Raw genomic sequence first — 22,095 nt, forward strand, 5'->3', positions numbered from 1 at the left:
TCACGTGTCGTAATATAAAATTATCACGTGTTCTGTATTATTGGTTGTCAGTATCATGTACTATTGCAGAATTATCTATATGATGAAATTAAGTTTAGCTACCAATATAATACTAATGGTTAAGTGTACGAGCAAAATATATGTTAACTCTTATATTAAACGCAATTTGAAATTAAAGCCTAACTTTATTTAGAGATGCTCGTATTTTTTAAAGAGTAAGGAATAATAATATCGATTCAACCTTAATTCAATTGACAATGTTATTTTTCTATTATAACAATTAGAATAATATAAGTTCAAATGCGTTTAAACACAAATTTTCGGTCTATTTAAAAGTTACAACATAAACAAACTCTAAGAAGCCCCTAAAGAAAAAATTCCCAAAAGCCCAACCCAATTAATGACCGTCTCAATCCAAAATATACCAACCCGACCCATTAAACCCTTTTCTTCTCAAAATCAGGAGTGCAGAATTTTTGCGAAGAAATCCTTCTTCTCTTTGTGCCAAACTAGCTTTACTCTCGAAAACTTCCGTCACCTATAATTCATCTCCGGCCGCCGGATCTCATACGCCGCCGCTACCGGTACCGCTACCGCGTCTTCTTGGCATTCATTCGAGTTTCCGGTAACATCCGTTTCGCTTATTTTATTTTCAATTTCCCTTTTTCTCTCTATGCTTCTTTTTCTTTGTATTCTCTATTTGGTCAACAACAACTTATGGGTCTATGGAATTTTATTTTCGTGTTTTAGATGATTTTATGGGTATCTTTTTTTGGTGAGTTTTGTTAAGGAAGCTTTTAGTAATTTACATACTTCACCCTAACCTTAAAAAAAAAAAAAACAGAAATTACTATTCATTGTGTTTATCTTTTTGAAACTGAGAACTGTTTAGATTTCACAACTTTAGGCACTGTTTGATTGATCATTTACCAGTTTAAAAGAGGGCGTTAGGATTTAAGCAAATAGTAGGTTTTAAAGAATTAGAGAAGTATATGATTCTATTTTTATATAGATTTCCTTTTTCTTATTTTTTTGTAATTTGAATTTGCCTATGGTTTTGCATCTCTACTCTTCTCTTTCTTTTTTTTCCTTTTTTGCAAATTTTGAAGGAAAAAAAAAGGTGAATAGCAAAAGCAATAACCAAATAGAGGCTTGCTTGTTCTGGCTTTACTTTTGTGGTTTTGATCATATACTGATTCCCCACCACTGGTATGATTTTGGGTTGTACATCTGATTATGTTTGGACAATGAATCACATATTGTTCATGGTTTCTTTGCAGATAAGTTTTTGACTGTTTCTGTTATTTGCGATGGAGAAGGATCGATATGATAGGGAAGATGATGCTTCTAGAGAACGCAGGCTTGGAGGAGCCTACAGTGATGAATTAGAGCAAACCGAAAAGCATCGGAGTAAGGACAAGAAGAAGAGCAGTCGAGAAGAAGAAAAGGATCATCGAAATAGGGATAGAGAACGGGACCGTTCTAAGAGAAGCAGTGATGAGATCTTGAAAGAAAGGGAGAAAGATTCCTTGGAGAAGGATAGAGTGTCAACCAGGGAGAGGAGGAAGGATGACAGAGATGAGCACGGGAAAGACAGAGCTAAAGATAGTAAGGTGAGGGAAAAAGAGAAAGATTATGACAGGGATAAGCATAGAGAAAAAGAACATGAGCGTGAGAGAGAAAAGGACCGAAAGGATCGAGGAAAGGATAAGGACAGGGAGAGGGATAGGGAGTCTGAGAAGGAAAGGGGAAAGGACAAAAGTAGAGATAGGGACAGAGAAAAGGAAAAGGAAAGAGACAAGGCCAAGGAAAGGGAAAAGGAGAGAGACAAACTTAAGGATCGAGAGAAGGAGAGGGAAGGAGAGAAGGATAGAGATAGAGAGAAGGGAAAAGATAGAAGTAAACAGAAAAATAGAGAGACGGACCTAGAGAAGGAGAGATCAAGAGATAGGGACAATGTGGTCAAAAACCATGAGGAAGATTATGAAGGAAGCAAAGATGGAGAACTTGCGTTAGACTATGAAGATCGTAGAGATAAGGATGAAGCTGAACTGAATGCTGGAAGCAATGCTAGTTTAGTGCAGGCATCTTCATCAGAGCTCGAGGAGCGCATAGTGAGGTGAATGAATCATTTATTCTCAATTGACCTTAAATTGTCTATATATTAGACGTTCTTTCTTCTTCATTCCATCTTTATAATTTTTTATGGTAGATTTGTCATGTAAAATAGTAGCTCTGGAAGGGATTATGCTATTTGAATTCTGTAGCATATTCTAGTAGATGGAAAATTTTAAATCATGAGGTAATTTTGAACTTCATTTTTATAAGGAATGGCTATGATATACTCAAGTCTTTAAAATATTTGGTGATCAGGCCAAAAGGTTCTCTAAATGCATGACAGATTGGTTTCTGAACTTGATGACGTATTTGGGCTTTGCTTTGGGAGAATGTGTTCTAGGTCTTGTTTGTTTTTCTTAATTATAAGGCTTAACCTAGTGCAAGTATTTATCATTGCCTTTACATTCTCTTTCAGAATGAAAGAGGTCAGATTGAAAAAGAAATCTGAAGGTCTCTCAGAGGTTTCAGCATGGGTTAGTAGAAGTCGTAAGCTTGAGGACAAAAGGAATGCTGAAAAGGAGAAAGCTTTGCAGCTATCAAAGATTTTTGAAGAGCAGGTAGATATTCTTTGTTCTTTCTTTTCTACAATACATGGTTTCTTCTCATGGTTATTTATTGCAAGTGATATGAATGATTGTAATAATTAATTCTATGGAATAAATTTCTCAGGATAATTTCGTTCAAGGAGAAGATGAAGATGAGGAAGCTGATAATCGCCCTAGTCGTATGTTCACTTTCCTTTTGAACTTCTCTTGTTGCAAATAATGCCAATTATGTATTAAATGTAGTCATTGAATGTTGAACAAAAAGAGTTGAGCAGCATACTGTTAGTGCCACAATGGTCCATTTTTGTCTTTGTTATGATGTCCAAACCAAACATTGCAACTGATTATGGTGAACAAATGAACCATTAATTATAAATAGATCAGATAAATTAGGGTATTGTTCAGTGTCCTGAATAGGAGCTAATGTTTCATTTTGAAGTGTGATGACTGTTTTTACTTGTATCTCAGCATCTAGCTGATTGGCTCATTTATTGTTACTGACAATCCATTAACAGATGATCTAGGAGGGGTTAAAGTTCTTCATGGCCTTGACAAAGTGATGGATGGTGGAGCTGTCGTTTTAACACTCAAAGATCAGAGCATACTTGCTGATGGTGACCTTAATGAAGGTAAACAAGTCTTGGGGTGCTACTCATGTATTTTTTGGCTATGTTTGTGAGATGACGTAGATTTTTGTGTAACAGAGCTTTCTGGTCTGATCCGACAGATGTTGATATGCTTGAAAATATTGAAATTGGAGAGCAGAAGCAGCGGGATGAGGCTTACAAGGCTGCAAAGAAGAAAACCGGGGTTTATGATGATAAGTAAGATTCTGATATATATTGTGTAAATCTGTGTGTGTGAATATGCATGTGCTCAGTTCTAGTGTATGCATATAATTTGCCTTTAATACAAAACTAAAAACTTATAGGTTCGCTTCTCATTCTTCTCTAGCTATGTGGTTGAATTTAATACTAACCTAGGTTTAACTCTATATTACAATGTATTCAATTTTTTTGGGTGTGTAATTTACCTATTAGCAGGTTTAATATATTCCTTTAATATGGATTATGTTAATTAAGGTTCAATGAAGAGCCTGTGTAATTTACCTACTAGCAGATTTAGTAGTTACCTTTAATATGGATTATGTTAATTTAGGTTCAACGAAGATCCTGGTTCTGAGAAAAAAATACTGCCACAATATGATGATCCAGTTGCAGATGAGGTTAGTTTATAAGCTCTGTCCTCATGCGAAATCTTTCTTTTCCTTCTTGAATTTCAATTAGAATATTGTCTTTTGAAGTTTCCTTGTATTTTATTGGAAGAAAAGTGGTATTTGATCATTGGTGGCTGTTTTTACTTTATATTTATTTTCAGGGTGTAACTCTGGATGAAAGGGGGCGCTTTACTGGTGAAGCTGAAAAGAAATTAGATGAGGTGATTTTTAAATGATTTTTTTTGAGCTGTTATAACAAACATATTTTAACATTTTTTTGCTAATGGTGTTCCTTTTATTTTCTTTTCCCTCACTTGGCAGCTGCGTAAAAGGTTACTAGGTGTTCCCACTAATAACCGTGTTGAAGATCTGAATAATGTTGGGAAGGTTTCATCGGATTATTACACCCAAGAGGAAATGCTTCGATTTAAAAAGCCCAAAAAGAAGAAAGCTTTGCGGAAGAAAGAGAAGTTGGATATAGATGCCCTTGAAGCAGAAGCTGTCTCTGCCGGGCTGGGTGCTGGAGACCTTGGATCTAGGAATGACTCTAGAAGACAAGCAATTAAAGAAGAGGAGGCCAGATCCGAGGCTGAAAAGAGAAATAATGCATACCAAGCAGCATTTGCCAAAGCAGATGAGGCATCAAAATCACTGCGGCTCGAACAAACTCTTACAGTTAAACCTGAGGAAGATGAAAATCAGGTTTTTGCTGATGATGAAGAGGATCTTTATAAATCCCTTGAAAAAGCAAGGAGGTTGGCTCTTAAAAAGCAAGAAGAAAAATCAGGTCCACAAGCTGTAGCGCTCCTTGCTGCCACATCTGCTAGCAATCAAACTACAGATGATCAAAATACCTCAACTGGAGAGGCACAAGAAAACAAGGTTGTGATCACAGAGATGGAGGAGTTTGTATGGGGTCTTCAGCTTGATGAAGGTTTGGTTTCTTTCAAAATCTACTCACTATAATATCGTTTATAACATGACCACATTTTTTCTTTTCTTGTTTTCTGCCAGCTACTAAATCATCTGCTAAAATCTGGAATATATTTAGCTTCATGGGTTCCTGTGTCAGGGTAGTCTCCTGGAAGTTTTAGGTTCTAGATTTTCTACCAGTAATATGCATTTTTTATCATAATTTTGATCTTTTTTTTGAATATCCGTCTTTTCTATTTTGGCCACACATATTCCTATTACACCAGCTAACTTGACCCCTTCTCTTTCAATAGAGAAAAAAAAAAGAAAAGAATTTGATGTTTATGCTTTTAATTTCTTTCTGGTAAATAATAACAGTTAATGTTAATTTGGTCTTCAGAAGCCCATAAGCCTGACAGTGAAGATGTCTTCATGGATGAGGATGAAGTGCCAGGAGCTTCTGAACAAGATAGAGAAAATGGAGAAAACGAGGTGGGTGGATGGACAGAGGTCGTTGATACTAGTGCTGATGAAAAACCTGCTAATGAGGACAACAATGAGGTTGTTCCAGATGAAACCATTCACGAAATTGCGGTTGGCAAAGGATTATCAGGTGCGCTGAAGCTGCTTAAAGATCGAGGAACACTTAAAGAAACTATTGAATGGGGTGGCCGAAACATGGACAAGAAAAAGAGCAAACTTGTTGGCATTGTAGACGATGATCACGAAACTGATAATAGATTTAAAGATATTCGCATTGAAAGGACAGATGAATTTGGTCGAATTGTAAGTACTTCAATCTGGTCTATTGCTTTCTTAAGTCTGTGCCGACGTTTATATATTTATAAAATGAATGTGTTATATTTGCATTTGGACTTACAAATAACTACTTTCCTATCTTCTCCAGGTGACTCCTAAGGAAGCCTTCCGGATGCTTTCTCATAAATTTCATGGCAAGGGGCCTGGCAAAATGAAGCAAGAAAAGCGAATGAAGCAATATCAGGAAGAGTTGAAGCTGAAGCAAATGAAAAATTCAGATACACCTTCACTTTCAGTGGAGAGGATGAGGGAAGCTCAAGCTCAGCTGAAAACACCCTACCTTGTCCTTAGTGGTCACGTCAAACCAGGGTATGTTCTTTCTTTCCTTGGGTTAATTCATGATCTCTGCTTGCTGGGTTTTAAACATTTTAGTTCAAGAACTGAAAGAAATCCACATATCATATTAGCTGCCTGGAACTAGGGTTTATTATCTAGCTTCTTCTTCCTTTTTCTCTGTTATGGTATTTTTTTTTCTTTGAATGGATATTTTATGAACTTGGAAATCAACTTGATCCGCTCTGTTGGTAATAATTCTTGTGACTATTAGGTTTGATGTGCAGTTACAGGGACTTGACCTTGTGCAAAATGAAGCTTGGTTTACCATTTTATGCTATGTGATATGTGTTGCCATTGCATATAATTTTGATCATTAATTAATATGATTGCTTGTTTATTACATTTTCAGTTGTGGGTTGCAATTGTACCTCATTTCTTTCATGTGATTTATTTCCAGGCAAACTAGTGATCCTGCAAGTGGCTTTGCTACTGTTGAGAAGGATTTTCCGGGAGGCTTGACGCCTATGCTTGGTGATAGAAAGGCAAGTTAATTCTTACCTTATACATTTACTGAAAGCCAATCATGTTTCATTGCCATAGAATCTTTTTCATTGGAATTCAAGTGAAGGTCTAGTTCTTTTTATTTATTGGATACTTTTAGTGATTATGATGCTAAACTCTTCAATCATCATTAATGGGGATGATATCAGAATTCAGTATTTTAGTTTAATTCATATTCCAATTCAATAGGTTGAGCATTTCTTGGGAATCAAGCGCAAGGCTGAGGCAGGGAATTCAGGCACACCAAAGAAGCCTAAAACTTGAAAATTGTAAGATGTATGGTTTGGGTATGATGAAAGATGAAGATGGGAGATGGCTGCAACCTGGTGGTCAAGGTATCTGTAGCCAACTGTCGAACACAAATCCAAGTTGTAGAGAAATTTTCCAACTTGATTTTACTTGTTTTTTGGGTAACATGAAAATTGATCTAAAAAATGATTTTTGTATTGTGTAAGATTTGACCTAAAAAAAAACTGATGTCAAATGCTGTACTATTTAAAGCTGATTTATGTTTGCATCTTAAAATACATTGGCCATCATTGAAGTATATTATTAGGGATATGATCTGCTTTTAACTGATTTGAATCATTATAGAATGTTCCAATTCTTACTATTATTCCAACCACTCATCTATTATTTAAAAGGCTAAAGGAGACCAAATAAATTTAAGCATCCAACCATTATCAATGATAAGGGTTTTAAGGGTTTTATGTGATTATCTGATTTGAGGAAGGCAGTTGGTTAAAAGTAATAGTGATTGAAGTGTAATGGTGGTATCAAGTGAGATAATTTATTGTGATTGAGAAGAATAAATTGAGTTATAATATAGAGAAAACGAAATGTCATATTTTTATAGTTTTTTTTCATTTTAAATATTTATAGATTTTTAAATAATTTTAATAGTTTTTTTATACTTTTATTATATGCCGTCAAATGGTATGTCATGTGCCATCATCATATGATATAATTTGTCAAAAGCAAAATTTGATCATTAACAATAACAAAAAAAAAAAAAACCTTAATTGATTAATCTATCATCAATAAAAATTCAATTAAATATAAAATTTCGATAAAACCAATTGATATTTGAAATTCTTAGTGAGAGTAATGCTACACATTATCCATTTTAATTTAACAAATTTTAATTATTTAAAACATCAAATTTAATGAATTATCCAGTCATCCATGGTCAAATACCATACTCCTAAATATCTTTGCAAATATAAAAAACATAACATCAAATTTAGTTTTTAAAGACAGTAAAGATTAAATTGATAAAAAATATATAAATATTAAAAGTTAAATTTGACATTTTATCAATACACCAAAATTACAAAATTAAGCTGAATAAGCAACAAAGATGAGAAGTGTGTAGAAACAAACATTGGGAATTGAAAACTTAAAACAAAATTTTTGTTCCAACTTCATCACATATTCAAGTTAAGGAAAAAGAAAAAAACAACCTAAATTTATAGAATCTGTAATCCAAAGAAATCACCAACAAAAGTTATAAAACTCATCAAGTTACAAAATTGCCACATTTGATTACTTGTGCTCATCTCTAGCTACAATCTTGAACTTCCCTGTCTGTTGTTGCTGCAAACAGAAACAAAACCCATTAGTGACACCTTCCTATTCACTGCATTAATAAAGTAAACATTGTGTAGAAAGCCTAAAAGAAAGTACCTTTTTCCACAATTCAGTGTGGGATTTACAAAACCCAGCAACAACAGCACCTTTCTTTCCTTCTTTATATTCAATGCAAAGATCTTCACTCAATCCACAAGTGACATGAAACTCCAATCCACATTTAGGTTCAGAACATTCAATGACACACCCTTTCCTAGTCTTACAAACATAACATCTCCCTTTCCATCTCTTCTCAGGTACCTTTGAACAATCAATCCTTTCCCTTCCTTCAGGATCCTCAAAGAACACTTCAGGTACCAAAAGTGCACAAACCAAATGAGCCCATTTACCATCAATAGTTGTGGGTTTCATTGCACCTACTTTGGTTGGACATAAGCAACAAGCAAAGGGTTTATCATTGTTTGGTTTCTCTAAGCAAAGGCTGCAAAACCAATCACCTTCTGGGATTTCTTTTATTAATGGATTCCCATAACATGTGGAATGTACCATTAAATCGCATCCATCACAAAACACAATGGGATCTTTTGGATCCCCATCTGTGCTTTTACAAATATCACATAAAATCCCATCTTCTTCCTCCTCTTCTACTTCTACTTCTTTGTTAGCTTTTGTAGGGCTAATGTTGATGCACTTTTGGTGACTTTTGGGGCTTTTAACAAGTGGGTTTTCCTTTGGGATTTGATTTTCTTTATTCCCTACTTCTTGCCTAGTTTTGATGCATTTTGGGGGACGATCTTCAAGTGGGGTTTTATTGGTTTTCTGGAAAATCTCATTTCGAGTATCAAAAGTGCATTTTTGGGGAGTTTTACAAATTGGGTTGCTCTTGTTTTCCTCCATTTCAACTTGCTTCTCGTACTCAACATTCAAATCAAAAGGCAAAAGAGGCTTACCGGAAAGGAAATCAGGTTGGAAAGCCCATATTCTCTTCTTGGCAGGCAAGCAATATGAAGTAGTTTCAGGCAGAGGAACATCCCTGGTCTCCTTCCTTTTCTTCGCCGGGAGAGGAAAAGAGTTAGTTTTAGAGCCATTGAACACTTCATCTTCTTCGTGTTGTTGTTGTTGCAAAAGCCGAAATCTTTTGAGTGGAGGCAATACTTGAAATCTGCTATCCATTTTTCTTTTGCAAGTAATGGTTTTTCTTTTTCTGGGTTATTTTTGGAGATTTGTGGAAAAGAGTTGAAGCTTGGATTTGGGTTTGGAGGTTAAAAGGGGATTTGATTTCAAATTTGAAATGAAAACAAGTAGAGATGGTGGGAACTGATGTTAAGTACCAAATCTTTTGTTTTGGGAATTTACCGCTAAAATCGAACACACAAATTTTGGCGGGGAAAAGAATGAACAAAAAAAAAAAGAACCTTTGATTTTAGCTGTGTTGAGCTTAAAAAAACCCGCCAATTATTGTTTTTTTTTATGCATATAATAAAATGGTCCTTTGCCTCTTTCTGGTTTTATTATAAAAATATTGTAGATAAAAAAATTCGTTTTAAATTATATTAAGTGCGGTTTGATGGTTGTTTATCTTATCCTTTAATTATAAGGTTGGAGATTTAATTCTCACCTTCGAGAATGAAGCATATTTTTGGCTAGTCATTTATCTTTTTAGAGAGCACATACGACAAGGAGATTAGTCATTGCTATCAGCGGTGAACATTCTGGTCTCGACTAAATTTTTTTTTAATTATGTAAAAAAGTATATTTTTCCCCTCTCTAAGAGTGATCTAATATGGCAAGTCTATTGTGCTTTTAATACATGACATAAATTCGAAATTTAAAAAAAATGAAACAGGTAGAACATATGACACAATCTTGTGAAATCCCTACACGTCCCACCATGAAATTTAAAAGAAAAGAATTTAATAGCGAATCAGTTACGTCGAAAGATGGGTAGGTAGATTTAACTACATTTGTGATTCAACACATGACAAATCTTTAAAAATTTGAACATTGAACCCATTAAGAATGAGTTTGGATGAGCGATTGGGTGGTGTGCGTTCAGCTTTATTTTTGTTTTACGCTACAATATCGCTACAATATCTAATTTAATAGTTATCACTATTTTTACACTAACCACTAGTAAACATATTGCCATTACAAATCTACCCTAAGTTAAATGATGGGTTCAATAGGGATAGAACACATGACTAACCTGTATCGGAAATCTCTATAAAACTTAAAAAAAAAAAAAGTTAATTGTCTTGTAAGGTGACAATTTCAAGCTTCGAAATTCCAAATTTGAAACTAAAATTACGAAAACACCCGCAATGTAGTCTATATATAGAGCCATTCAATTTTTCATTTTTGCCTCGCACAAATCACTCCCCTCTTAGTTTCTAGTATAGGTATAATTTATAATATTTATAAAAACAAGATAAGAATACCTTTACTTTTTAATCATATTACTAAATTCTCATGTTAAAATAAAATAAAAAGTTTACAAGTAAAATAATTGTGATAATGTGTTAAAAAATTATAATTTAATACAAGTGATAATTATCACTCATTTAAAAATATTAGAATTTTGTATCAAAAATTATTATTGTATAAACAATATTATAATTTAATTTATAATTATTAGTTACGAAAATATCATGCTAATTTTAAAATAGAATTATTACTTGAATAGAAATTTAACCATCTTAATAATTACTTATTAATATATTAAAGTTAGTTATGTTTTTTTCTTTTAGAAAAGAATAACTTAAAGTTATTACAAAAAGACATATATTTTAGGACCCATGAAAGCTCCTTTTATCAGCTAATAAAATTCCTTGGACTGAAATTGGAGATTCTTCAAAAACAACTATACTTGGAGGACTAGATACCGCAAGTCTTGCCATATGATCAGCAACTACGTTTTGAGATCTAGAAACGTGGCGAATCCGCACTTTCCATTCATGATTAAGGATACTATGAATCAAATGCAGCTCAACCATTCTGCTATCGATAGATCCACTAACCAACAACAATTCAACTAGAAGTGCATTATTACATTCGACTTCAACCTGTCGCAATCCTCTCCCCCATGCAACCACAACTCTTGCTTCCACCTTGAAAATATTATCCTTACTCATTCCCACAGAAAAGCTACATACCTAGTTCGCATTTGCATATCTGAAAACACCCCTGATTGTTGCATGTTGATTAGTTAATGATACTGCCCCATCAGTGTTAAATTTAAACCATCCACTCTCTGGTTAATATATAAATTAAAACTATATTGTAAGTTAAATATATTAAAAATGATTTGAAAATATTCTATTATAATATTTAAATTCATAAGTTAATATACTTTAATTATATTCAATAATTCAAATAAAAATATTATTTTGCATGAATTAACAAATAATATTTAAAATTGATTAAATATAGAATGCATAATATCATATGCAATGTATATAACATTATAAACCGTACGCAGTTTTTATTTACAGCAAATTGGTTAATGCCATAATCTTTTCGATAAAAAGGATTAGAATTATGTAAATATTGGTTCAAATTGTGTTGTTATAAGTATGCAATTATTCTATTGTTCTATTATTTTCTGAATGAGCAATAAATTCAATGTTGTAGCACATTGCAACACAGGCTCATTTCACTACAAATGGTGTTGTATTTAATTCGAGTGGCATAATACCACAAATTGCCCTAATTGTTAGCTACCTTTTGCAATGTTTTTTTCACAAGGTTACACCTACTGTTAAGAATATTTTCAAATAGGCCCGATTTGGATGGAAAATCAGATGTTGCAAATGTAAATACAGACTAGTATTCCGATACATATTCAAAAATAGATATAAGAATATGATCCTCGGACTATATAAGAAAATAATTGAAATATCGGAGTTGAACAGTAAAACATGCTATGCTCATATTCAATACTCATCCATCCGGAGGCCACGTAATACAAACTAATACCAACATGCTAGAATAAAAATAGTACACTAGTAAGTTTTCATGTTAAACAACTATAACCGATGAATTAAAGAAAAACTTCGAAATCTAACTGTTTGAGACAGTTCGCATACCTGCATGGTTCGTGATGAAACCATATCAAAGCCCGAGTACCCTTGCAAGGATATAGCCCAAGAAAAATTCTACTGCACGAAGGGATGAACCAAAGAATGATTCCTTTCTTTGAAATCTACCTGCTTCAAACAGTTTATATACCAGCACGGTTTATGATGACGCCATGTCAAGCCTGGATGCTCTTGATAGTATATAGCTGAAGAAAATTTCAATTGCATGAGGGATGAACCAAGAATAACTTCTTTGAACTGCTTGAAAAAGGTTGCACACCTGCATAGCCGAAGAAATATCGCGATGCATGAAGGGATGAAGCTAGCACAACTTTTTGACCAGATGCAAGAAATACAGAAGCATTCTGCGCAATTTGCATTTTACACAGAAAACCAATAGTTGCCTTCAGGTGGTGGCATTAATGGAGAGTCTTAACCAGTTCCAAGAAGTACTGGGTTAAGAATGCAGCACAAAGTTCAGGAAGAAGCACAACCTGTGGTAATAACATCGTAAAGCACAAATCAGAACAAGGTATGAATGTGGGGGGAGGAAAGCAACATGACGACAAGAGAATTTACCTGCAGTTTTGAGTTTAGCAGTCCGGCCTGGCTGTGGGAAAGGGTATCATAGAATGCATTACAAAATGGGAATAAGAAGATATTGATTCACATGATGTCTAGAAAACATCTCAAACTATCTCCATTCATAATAGCTAGAGTAAATAAAAGCTTAAGACCTTAAAAAACACCTCTTCCTTCAATGGATTGTCTGTCATACAGCTAAAACAAGCTGTTGCACACCATGGCAAAGTTATCATCCTCATCCTCATCACCATCGCATATCATGAGCTTGAAAATTAAGAAACCATTTTGTTTCAGTGATTTGGTGAAATTACTGAAACTAAAATATCATAAATCTTTTGGTATTTTCTTGTTTCCCCAAGACATAGTGCCAAATCTACACCTCTCACTAAAAAAAAAAACTTTAGCTCCAGCAAAATCAAGGAAACCCTTATTTCTATTTTTATCCATTTATCTTGCTGCAGCTCTACCTGAAAAACCCTAGTTGTCACTATCTACAAATACTGGAAGGCAAGGACATGCATATACATTCTGAAATTCTAGGTTTCTTAAGTTTTCCAACTTTGGTATATATTTCCTATGTTGCTGCAACTCTTCTAGAAATATCCTAGGTGTCATTTAATCTACAAATGCATAATGCAGCTGGAATTCATGATGTATAAAAAAATATTATTAGATAGTTTATCAGTAGTAAGGGTTTCATATATTTAACCATGGGCAGGTTTGCTTAAAAAACTATAATTATGAATTTAGTGGACGCAAAAATCTTCATCAAATAGAAGTCCAGACATCTAAAGTGATTATTACTGTGGGCTATTTGTCAATAAGAAATCTACAAAAGGGACACTACCTACTTTGCCTTACACAAACAGCCAACCTAGTCTTGCTAGAGGCTAACCGTTCCAGAAAAAATACAACAACAATGAATTTTATGCTAGCTAACATACCTCAGGGAACTCCAACATCAATGGATAACTGCTGAAACAGAAAATTTGGAAGGTGCAAATTCATAAACCTGAAATGGATATAACTAGAATAAGTTACTAGAAAATGTGCAAGCATAAAAAGTTAAAAAAATGTAAGAATATGACATGCAAATATTAAATTTGAAGAGGGTATAAGATTAAAAAGGAAGGGAGAAAGAAAGAAAATAATCATCAAATTAGATAAGCATCACATTTATATTTCCTTAAGCCAACAGATAAAATTTACAATGTTTGACTGATTACTACCAATGAAGACCAGAAAGCAGTCATGAAAGTTCTTGATAGCTGATAAAATAATAACACTAAACAAGATTGCATATAACCAAGCATTACAAGGCACAAGAAGTTATAGAATATGAAAACATCAAATATCAGGCACAGATGCCAGAATAGCAGCAAGAGGCAAGGCAATTTAACTCACATGTTATAACTGACAATTCCAGATCAGAAAAATTGATGGTACTACAACAAAAAAGACAGAGCAAAATGATAAATGCTCTTTAAGAAAAGAATGGAAAATGTCTAGCAAAATCAAACAACTTTAATGTCAAAGAAGTCAAAGTCCCAAATCCAGGAAGAGAACTAGCCTTCACATAAAAAATAAAAGGCATTCCAATTTAACGTATAACTTTAGCTTTTCTACAATTATTAAAATATATAAGATGGCATACGCTTCTAGCTGGCAGGATTTCATCATCATGACCCATCTACATAACACCAGCCCTAAGGTGAAAATACAGCCGTTACTTTCCTACTGGATATTACTTACAGCTATTTCATTCTACAATATGCACACCAACCTAAATCATTGGCTCTTAACCACAAATCTATTGAGCACCCCCTCCTCAAGTTGTCTCTCTAATTATGTTTCAAGCATTCTTTGCTCCTGAGACCAAATGATGATTGTCTAATAAAATTAACATTAACAAGCACAAACCAAGCCTGCTACATATTTACATAACGAACTAAATTAACTGAAGCATCCTCCACTAATTAATAATAGTTATATATTAGGAAAAAATAAGTCGCAAAGAGGTAATACACACATAAGAAGTATTCTAAATAGCTACAGCAGAAAAAGTAATGAAATCATCACCACAGCTCACACTGAGACATGATATTTTCTCAGTATGAAAGTCAAAACATACGACAATTTAGGAATGTTACAAGGCATTACCTAATCATGGATTGCAACACCATAAAAATTTTTACTAAAAAGAAAATTTGGTGAACTTAAGTCTAAAGGAGCAAAAATAATGAAAATCTTATAAAAATACAACCATCAATGTGAAAAAATGAAAGGAAGGTGATTTTCTCAGAAATTTACATCACTTACTTGACTGGAGAACTCATCCTGCACCATCATTGTTGACCATGTCTTGCCAATGCCGCATAACTCATGCAATGAATAAGCTTCTTCCAGCGCTTAGTCACTGTCTTTCCAAATTGAACAAGACATGGATGGTCCCTTAAAGAAGTTTAAGAGTTTCTCATGACCACATTTCCCCACAATAAAGCCATTAAGGAGGTATTTTCAAACCATGACATCCTCTATTTTCAATATTTTGCTCCAATTTTTAACTTGTAATGTTTCAGCAACTTAACAGTTGCCACAACAACTAAGACAATTATTTAGAATAGGTAACATGAAAATGGATTCCCACTTCAGATGAGTAATCCATGACATCCTCTATTCTCAATATTTTGCTCCACTTTTTAACTTGTAACACATTTCAGCAACTTAACAGTTCCCACAACAACTAAGACAATTATTTAGAATAGGTAACATGAAAATGGACTCCCACTTCAGATGAGTAATCCATGGAAATTCATCTGATTGCAGTAGACTAATAGTAGAAGCAGTAGTATTAAGGGAGAGAAAGCGAGAGAGAGTGAAAGAGAGGAGGGAAGTAGACCAGAAGTTCACAGGCACACCAAAAGGAAATTCCTCCACTGAGCATGAGAATTGAGTAATAAAAATAAAATCTAGAGATCACACACCGACATAAAACAACTTAAATCTTCCCAAGACCACAGAGTCCAATACTTAAAACTAAGCAATAGCTAAGAGCTTATCAGATAAACAGCCAGGGCTGACTGGATTAAAATTCAAATATGGCAATTTGAGAAACAAACAGACTAGTACTCACAGAAACAACCAAAAGCTAGCCAAATGCTTCTCTTATATTCATTGCTCTAGGACCCAAACAGGCAATATAAATCATAAAGGAAAATGGGAAGAATACTAACTAGAAAAAGAAGATTAGTTAGTGAGAGAACACTTATTTGACAAGTAGGCACTTTAACATTTCACCCATGGAAATGTGAGAAATTAAGGAGAAAAGAACCAATAATGATAAAGTTTACAAAAAATAAAATACCAGCAATTTGCTTTTAAAGATAGAGAAGGGAAGCAACTGCAACACTAATGGTAGTAACAATGCTTCATGTAGGCAACCAAGGAAGTTAATCCAGATGAGATGTTAATCAAGAGGAAAGGCATTGAGATTATGCACAGAATCAGTTCAAGGAACATGAGAAACCATAGGGTGGAAAACACAGTAGCCACTGCTATAGAGATAAGTATATTCTAAGAAATCCTGAAGCACATAGCTTTTCGCTCATAAAATGGCCTACCATCTAAAAACTGACATATAGTCTATAGATTTCAAACTCCCAGATAGATTATAAGGTCAAAATACGAGCTGCATTACTTCATTACCTGCTTTATTGCCAAATCATACACTATTAGTGTTACTCAACCCTACAACTCTATATTTCCAGTCCTGTCCCATGTATTCCGTACAATTAACTAGGATGTTTCTCATATTTCTTAGACTTACAGAAGAACTGAAAACACAAAACTAAGACACTGTTATTTATTATAACAAGAGCAATTACTTTTTCTTTACACTTGAGCATAAGTTGAGCTACATACAAATTCTAGAGAACAACATTCGTCACTTTTAATTATAGACATTAGCCAGGGAGGAAACATGGTATAGACTGTACAATAAAATAATTGATGTAACCAAACTACCAGATGATGAAAGAAGTCAGTGAGGCGTAACTGATACAAATACAAAAATGGAGGCCAGATGATAGCCACCATGGTAAAGTATGATTCTACTCTCCTTGAAAAATCTCTGATAAAGGTGGCAGTGATCTCCAAAGAACAGTCGCAAACCCTGATGAGTTGCATTAGTATCCTAGGTGGCAAATTTTGTAAAATCAATGCTAAAACAGGCCAACGCCAGCAGTGGGCTACTTGTTCTCACTGATAAATCTGTCCAGTTAAAGCTGACTACATCACACCCTTTAGTTGTTTTTATAGGTAATCTCACATATAAATCTACATACGCCAACCTTAGGAAAAGCATATCATCTGCCAACACTAGAAGAACATATCTGATGTTGACATTGTTCACTATGTTGCTTTTCATTTTTCTTCAAGTACTCATGTTTGATGCATATCCAGACATGGTTATCGGATTACAAACTTCTAAGGATCCTCCAAATATATGGAAAAACTTTTGAAACATTGAACAAAGCCATGTAACATACATACCATTATCAATCAATCAGTCCTGACTCCAAGCAACTCAGTTTTCTTGACCCACACCCCATGCATCCCATGAAATTATAGATGAAATCAAATCAATTAGAAATATAAGTCCAATGGCACAGTCTTGCAAAAGGTCTTAAGGCTAGTTTTTGGAACAAATGGACATAATTGCAGGAAAAAGTTGCTAGTGTATTCTTCTATTATCTTATACTCAGTTAAACTGAAAGATTGGACGAAACTAAGCACCGAAATAGAGGGAAAAAGTTAAGTACTTCTACCTAAAAAAAACTACATAGAAAATTTATATGACTACCAGAAACATAATCCTACTCAAATTGGAATTCTAAGAGCAACACCAGACCATGTTTGGCAAACAAAGAATTTATTTAATTCCCCTTGGGTTAGAAAAACTTTAGAGGACCTAAATGAACTGAGTCAATGACACAGAACCAAGGAAAACAAAAAAACAGACTCAATATTTTCTAGAAGTAGAATAGGGAAAGTCATTTGATAAGCTTTAAATCTGTTTTTTTCCCCTCAATTTGTTTTTTCCGCATCAGGGCAAGCATCACCTTAAGTTTACAGTAAAATAGACTAAACACCTAAAGGAAAGATGGAATGATGATTACTCTTCATAACACAGTTTTATGGAAACTAAAAACCCTTTGCCTGTTTGCAGAGTTCATTATGGAACCTTTTAAGTAACTCTATCAGAACTTAACGGAGCAAAAATGCAAGAGCATAGCAAGGCCGCCAAATTAAAGGGTAAAACCAAGGTAAAGGCAACCCCCAAGTGAACCACAAAGAAGGTAAGCATAGATGTAAGAGTAAGCTTAAATGGAAGAGACCCTTGAGAAAACAGAACAAAGACAATCTAGAAAGGCTAGCTAAATTTGATCAATATGTTGCTAAATTGTGCCAGAGACATGACAGTTGGGGCTTTTCTCCAAATAAAGTACAATTGAACAGACCTATATTTCAAAAGATATGGAAGAGGAAGAAGAGACAACACATTGATAGGCAACCACGGGAATTTTTGTGATTCCCATTCTTCAAAACAAAATATCTAGCCTCAAAAAGGCACGGCAAAAATCTGATCTTTCTCCCCAAATTGAATAGTGAATTTAAAATTCATAAAAATATCTACGAAGAGCAAAGTATCAAATTGAAATACTTTTTATCATAAATAAATTGACAAAATATTTGCCACAGATAATACCAAGCAGAAAACAGCATACTGCAATTTCAAGCTAATATAAATTGTCAACTTTTTTGGCTACAATTCCAGGATGCCTATCATGACATAATACTTCAAACCCATGCCTAGAGAACTAATAAGTTGCCCAGAAGTACCAGATGAATCATCTCAGCATGCTTTTAAAAACCACACTAGCGATGTCCTCGAGCTCTCTGCATGTCATATGCACTCCAGGTACCAGCACCAGGTCCATACTGAGAATAACCATCCACACCACCCTGAACCTCAAATACAAACGAAAAGACAAAATAGCCAATCATTCTTTGTAAGACATTTATCCATGTACATACAACTTGCAAATACGGCTCACATACAAGTCATATAAATTTAAATCCACACACATCAAAACAGTCAAGCACGTGTATAAAACAGCATAACTTACAGGATTAATGCCATAGGTGACAGGATAAGTGTTTCCAGTATATCCAGCTTCAGCGTTTCCGTAATTTACATTATAACCAGGTGCTGCTGAAAATTTTGAAAAAATAAAATACTGTTAATAGAACTTACATAAACAGAAAAATCAAGGTCCATAACAGTACATCAAGCCTCACAAGCTTAAGTATCATCATTCATCACTACTCAAATAATAAGACTCACTAGGTGAACTAATCAAACAACTAACTAGACCCTATGTTAAATAAGATGCCAAGGAGCTTCAGCCAGTAGAAATCAGCATTCAAAAGATTACAAGGCAGATTGAGTGACTAAATTAGATCAAAATTCTGAAAACTAATTCATTCTACGCCCTTCAGCACATAATAGCCTCAAACCTGACTGAAAACCAACCCAACTTCTAATAAAAACTTAACTTGTAAAAAAAGATCATATCATAACAATAGAAAACTGGAAAGAGCAGCATATAAAACTCCAACAGCAACAGGAAGCAAAGGCCATGGAGATAAAGTCCTTTATGCTGTTTAAAAAAAAAAACTAACTGAAACAAATATCTCATTAAAGGTATACATACCCGGATTACCACCGCTAACACCAGCAGCATGACTTCTCTTGCCTGCATTCGCAATCTCTGCACGAAGTTTTTCCAGCTCCCGAGCCATGGAAATCAGTTTTTTCTCCATCACTTGACCATGTTCATAGTTTTCTGCATATCCTTTCTTCTCATACTCGATGGCAGCTCTACATATCCAGAAAGACATATTATTCAAACATAAACATCCACTTCATTCGTGCAACTACTTTTCAGTCTCACAGGGAGTCTCCTGTAAAAAGAGTAAAGGAAAAAAAAAGGTAAAATGTCACCTTGCACGTTGCAGTTCCTGTTTCACATTTTCAATCTCTGCCTTCAACACAGGAGCCTGTTGCAATTCTCCAGTAAATCTAGCCAAATCTTGACTCATGACCTGTACCTGACCTGTAAGATCCTGCCTCACAGCACTAAGCTGCTTAATATCAGCATTAACCTTAACAAGTTCAGCTCGCATAGCCTCCACACCACGAAGATCAACCTCCAATCTAACTGACTTCTCATACATCTCCTTCATCTGAACATCCTTCTCCATTCTCAAAGAATCTGCATAACGAGCCATACGATGTAACTCATGCTGAGTAGCCTCCAATTCCTGCTTTAATGCAACATGAGTAGCTGCCAGCCTCTGGTTATCTGCTAGGAGGCCTTGTATCTCTTGCAGTTGAGCTGCAAGACGTTCCTCAAAGATAGCAGGGTGGGGAGGGAGGCCTCCAGGACCCAACCCAAATTGGGTTTCTCGTAATTCATCAAGTAAAGCCGGATGTGGTGGCATTGGTCCTAGCCCCCTAGCATATGGGGGTTCATGTACTGGAGGCAGTAATCCAGGATGAGGAGGCCCTTTCATCGGAAGGGGCGGTGGCCCACGATTTCTTCCAGACATAACTATATTGACTATCCTTCTTTAAAATCAATGTGAATGAGTTCTGAACAAATAAATATAATTTATATCAAATAATGAATAAATTTTGAGACTTAACAAACAAATTAACGAAACTAAAAAGCAGGCAAGTTTCCAAATGTTAAAAGTAAAATGCAACTATAGAACTTCAACCTAACGAACTGTTTCCTTACCTGGAAAATTAAAGAGAAAAATTCTACGTATATGAATTATAATTAAAAATTGCAGGTATAAAACCTAAAGATAGCTATTTACATATTTGGAGACGAAGAAAAATTCAGCGAAAAGCAAGAAAATCACTTTCTTGGGTACCAAACACTGGACGTTTCATTTTATAAAAATTAATCTATCAAATTGATAACAAAAATAAAATCAAACAAAATTATAACCACTAACCTTTCAATTTTCAATAGTTCTCGATGTATTGATTTGAGAAAGAGGGGAAAAGTCTGTTGTAAAGGAATTAGATTTTATTTTCACTGGAAACCCTAAGACGGGATTTAACAAAATCCAATTGATTAATTTAATTTAATTCAATTTATTTCACAGAAAAGGAATGTTTGCTGCAGTTTTTTTTTTTGTTTGTTTTTTTTACACATCATGATTGGTAAACTAGAGTGATAGACGAGTATAAAAAATGTTTCAGCCTCAAATATTTTGTAATTTATAGGGCATATATTTCGATTATTTTAGTCACTCTCAACAAAAGTAGACTAATATAATAATTAAAAATTGACTATCAATTTTTATATATTATATTAATTTAGTTATACTTTTTAAAAATTAACTATTAAACTTTACAAATGATTTCAAAGTTAACTAGTCGCACCTTCCCACCATCGTCCTCTTCCCTTAATATATATTTTTTCTTGATCTTATGTTTTATTTTTTCTCTTTATTTCCATTATTTTTAATTCGTTTTATGTCTTCTTTCAAGTCAAATCTGAATCTTTCTCGAATAGAATAACATCAATACAATATTAGTTTGTTGCCCCTACCATTGAATAGTATGTTAAATGGAAAAAAAATATTAAATGAAAGAAAACGAAAATAAGATGGATGATGGAAAGATTGTCCCCCTTTTAAGAACAAAGTTTCAATAAAAACAACTTATGAAACCCTTCGAAACAAAGTTTCAATAAAAATAACTTATGAAACCCTTCGAAAAATGATCTTCTACAAGATCCACAAATGGCTCTAACCAAACCCCCTAAGGCAAAACCCTAATAAATTTGAAGGTGAAAAGTTCTCTCATGGCTTCAAAATGGAAAACCAGGAAGAAAACCTACTTGTAAAATAATCAAAAGGGAAATCTCACAAATAGAAATAACTCATAGAGTTAAAATTTATTAATCAAGGTATGTGAATAATGAATAATGAAAGAGGCCTACCTAATTACATCAAATTAAAACTCTCAAATATAAGAAACCTCTAATTAATCTAAATAATAAGTAGTTATAGTGGAACTAAACTTTCTTGTTGACTAAGAAACATAAAACTCCTAAACAACCTAAAATATTTAAAATATCCTAAAATATAGAATAAAATTTTTAAAGCTAGAAAATTTTAGACAAACAAATTTTTGATTTTTTGAATTTAGTGTTTAAAGTTGTGCCTTTTTATTACAAAACTGAGAGTTTTTTATAGAGGGCTCTTACCACTTTACAACATCTTTGTTTGGGGAATCTTATCCCTTTCATCATTA

General features: G+C 34.0%; 3 protein-coding genes across 5 annotated transcripts; 1 reads left to right on the forward strand and 2 right to left on the reverse strand.

The window, feature by feature from the left end:
- The first annotated feature begins 385 nt into the window (after nucleotides 1-385).
- Nucleotides 386-6,972, forward strand: LOC108453334 (SART-1 family protein DOT2). The gene is made up of 13 exons (XM_017751372.2): nucleotides 386-625; nucleotides 1,281-2,119; nucleotides 2,534-2,675; nucleotides 2,788-2,842; nucleotides 3,179-3,292; nucleotides 3,391-3,487; nucleotides 3,822-3,888; nucleotides 4,041-4,100; nucleotides 4,201-4,813; nucleotides 5,192-5,577; nucleotides 5,699-5,919; nucleotides 6,344-6,428; nucleotides 6,637-6,972. The coding sequence occupies exons 2-13, from the start codon at nucleotides 1,311-1,313 to the stop codon at nucleotides 6,709-6,711; spliced, it is 2,724 nt and encodes a 907-aa protein (XP_017606861.1). The 5' UTR covers nucleotides 386-625; nucleotides 1,281-1,310; the 3' UTR covers nucleotides 6,712-6,972.
- An 885-nt stretch (nucleotides 6,973-7,857) lies between these two features.
- Nucleotides 7,858-9,419, reverse strand: LOC108451906 (histone H3-lysine(4) N-trimethyltransferase ATX1). Its single transcript, XM_017749612.2, has 2 exons — nucleotides 8,134-9,419; nucleotides 7,858-8,043 (listed from the first exon to the last, which is right to left on the reverse strand). The coding sequence occupies exons 1-2, from the start codon at nucleotides 9,208-9,210 to the stop codon at nucleotides 7,993-7,995; spliced, it is 1,128 nt and encodes a 375-aa protein (XP_017605101.1). The 5' UTR covers nucleotides 9,211-9,419; the 3' UTR covers nucleotides 7,858-7,992.
- A 2,521-nt stretch (nucleotides 9,420-11,940) lies between these two features.
- LOC108453526 (protein FLX-like 1) lies at nucleotides 11,941-21,034 on the reverse strand. Of its 3 annotated transcripts, XM_053028695.1 has the most exons (10): nucleotides 20,787-21,034; nucleotides 19,765-20,415; nucleotides 19,475-19,641; nucleotides 18,887-18,972; nucleotides 15,018-18,722; nucleotides 13,643-13,710; nucleotides 12,863-12,962; nucleotides 12,693-12,723; nucleotides 12,394-12,607; nucleotides 11,941-12,319 (listed from the first exon to the last, which is right to left on the reverse strand). In XM_053028695.1, exons 2-5 carry the CDS (start codon nucleotides 20,370-20,372, stop codon nucleotides 18,636-18,638), a joined length of 948 nt encoding a protein of 315 aa, XP_052884655.1. In that variant the 5' UTR covers nucleotides 20,373-20,415; nucleotides 20,787-21,034; the 3' UTR covers nucleotides 11,941-12,319; nucleotides 12,394-12,607; nucleotides 12,693-12,723; nucleotides 12,863-12,962; nucleotides 13,643-13,710; nucleotides 15,018-18,635. The 3 variants fall into 3 exon arrangements, with proteins under 3 accessions (XP_052884655.1, XP_052884656.1, XP_052884654.1); XM_053028696.1 differs by having other exon boundaries at nucleotides 12,693-12,962; nucleotides 13,643-18,722; nucleotides 18,887-18,969; XM_053028694.1 differs by having other exon boundaries at nucleotides 12,693-12,962; nucleotides 13,643-18,722.
- Between the last annotated feature and the right edge of the window lie 1,061 nt (nucleotides 21,035-22,095).

The sequence above is a fragment of the Gossypium arboreum genome, chromosome 5, assembly GCF_025698485.1.
Source record: "Gossypium arboreum isolate Shixiya-1 chromosome 5, ASM2569848v2, whole genome shotgun sequence".
NCBI lineage: Eukaryota > Viridiplantae > Streptophyta > Magnoliopsida > Malvales > Malvaceae > Gossypium > Gossypium arboreum.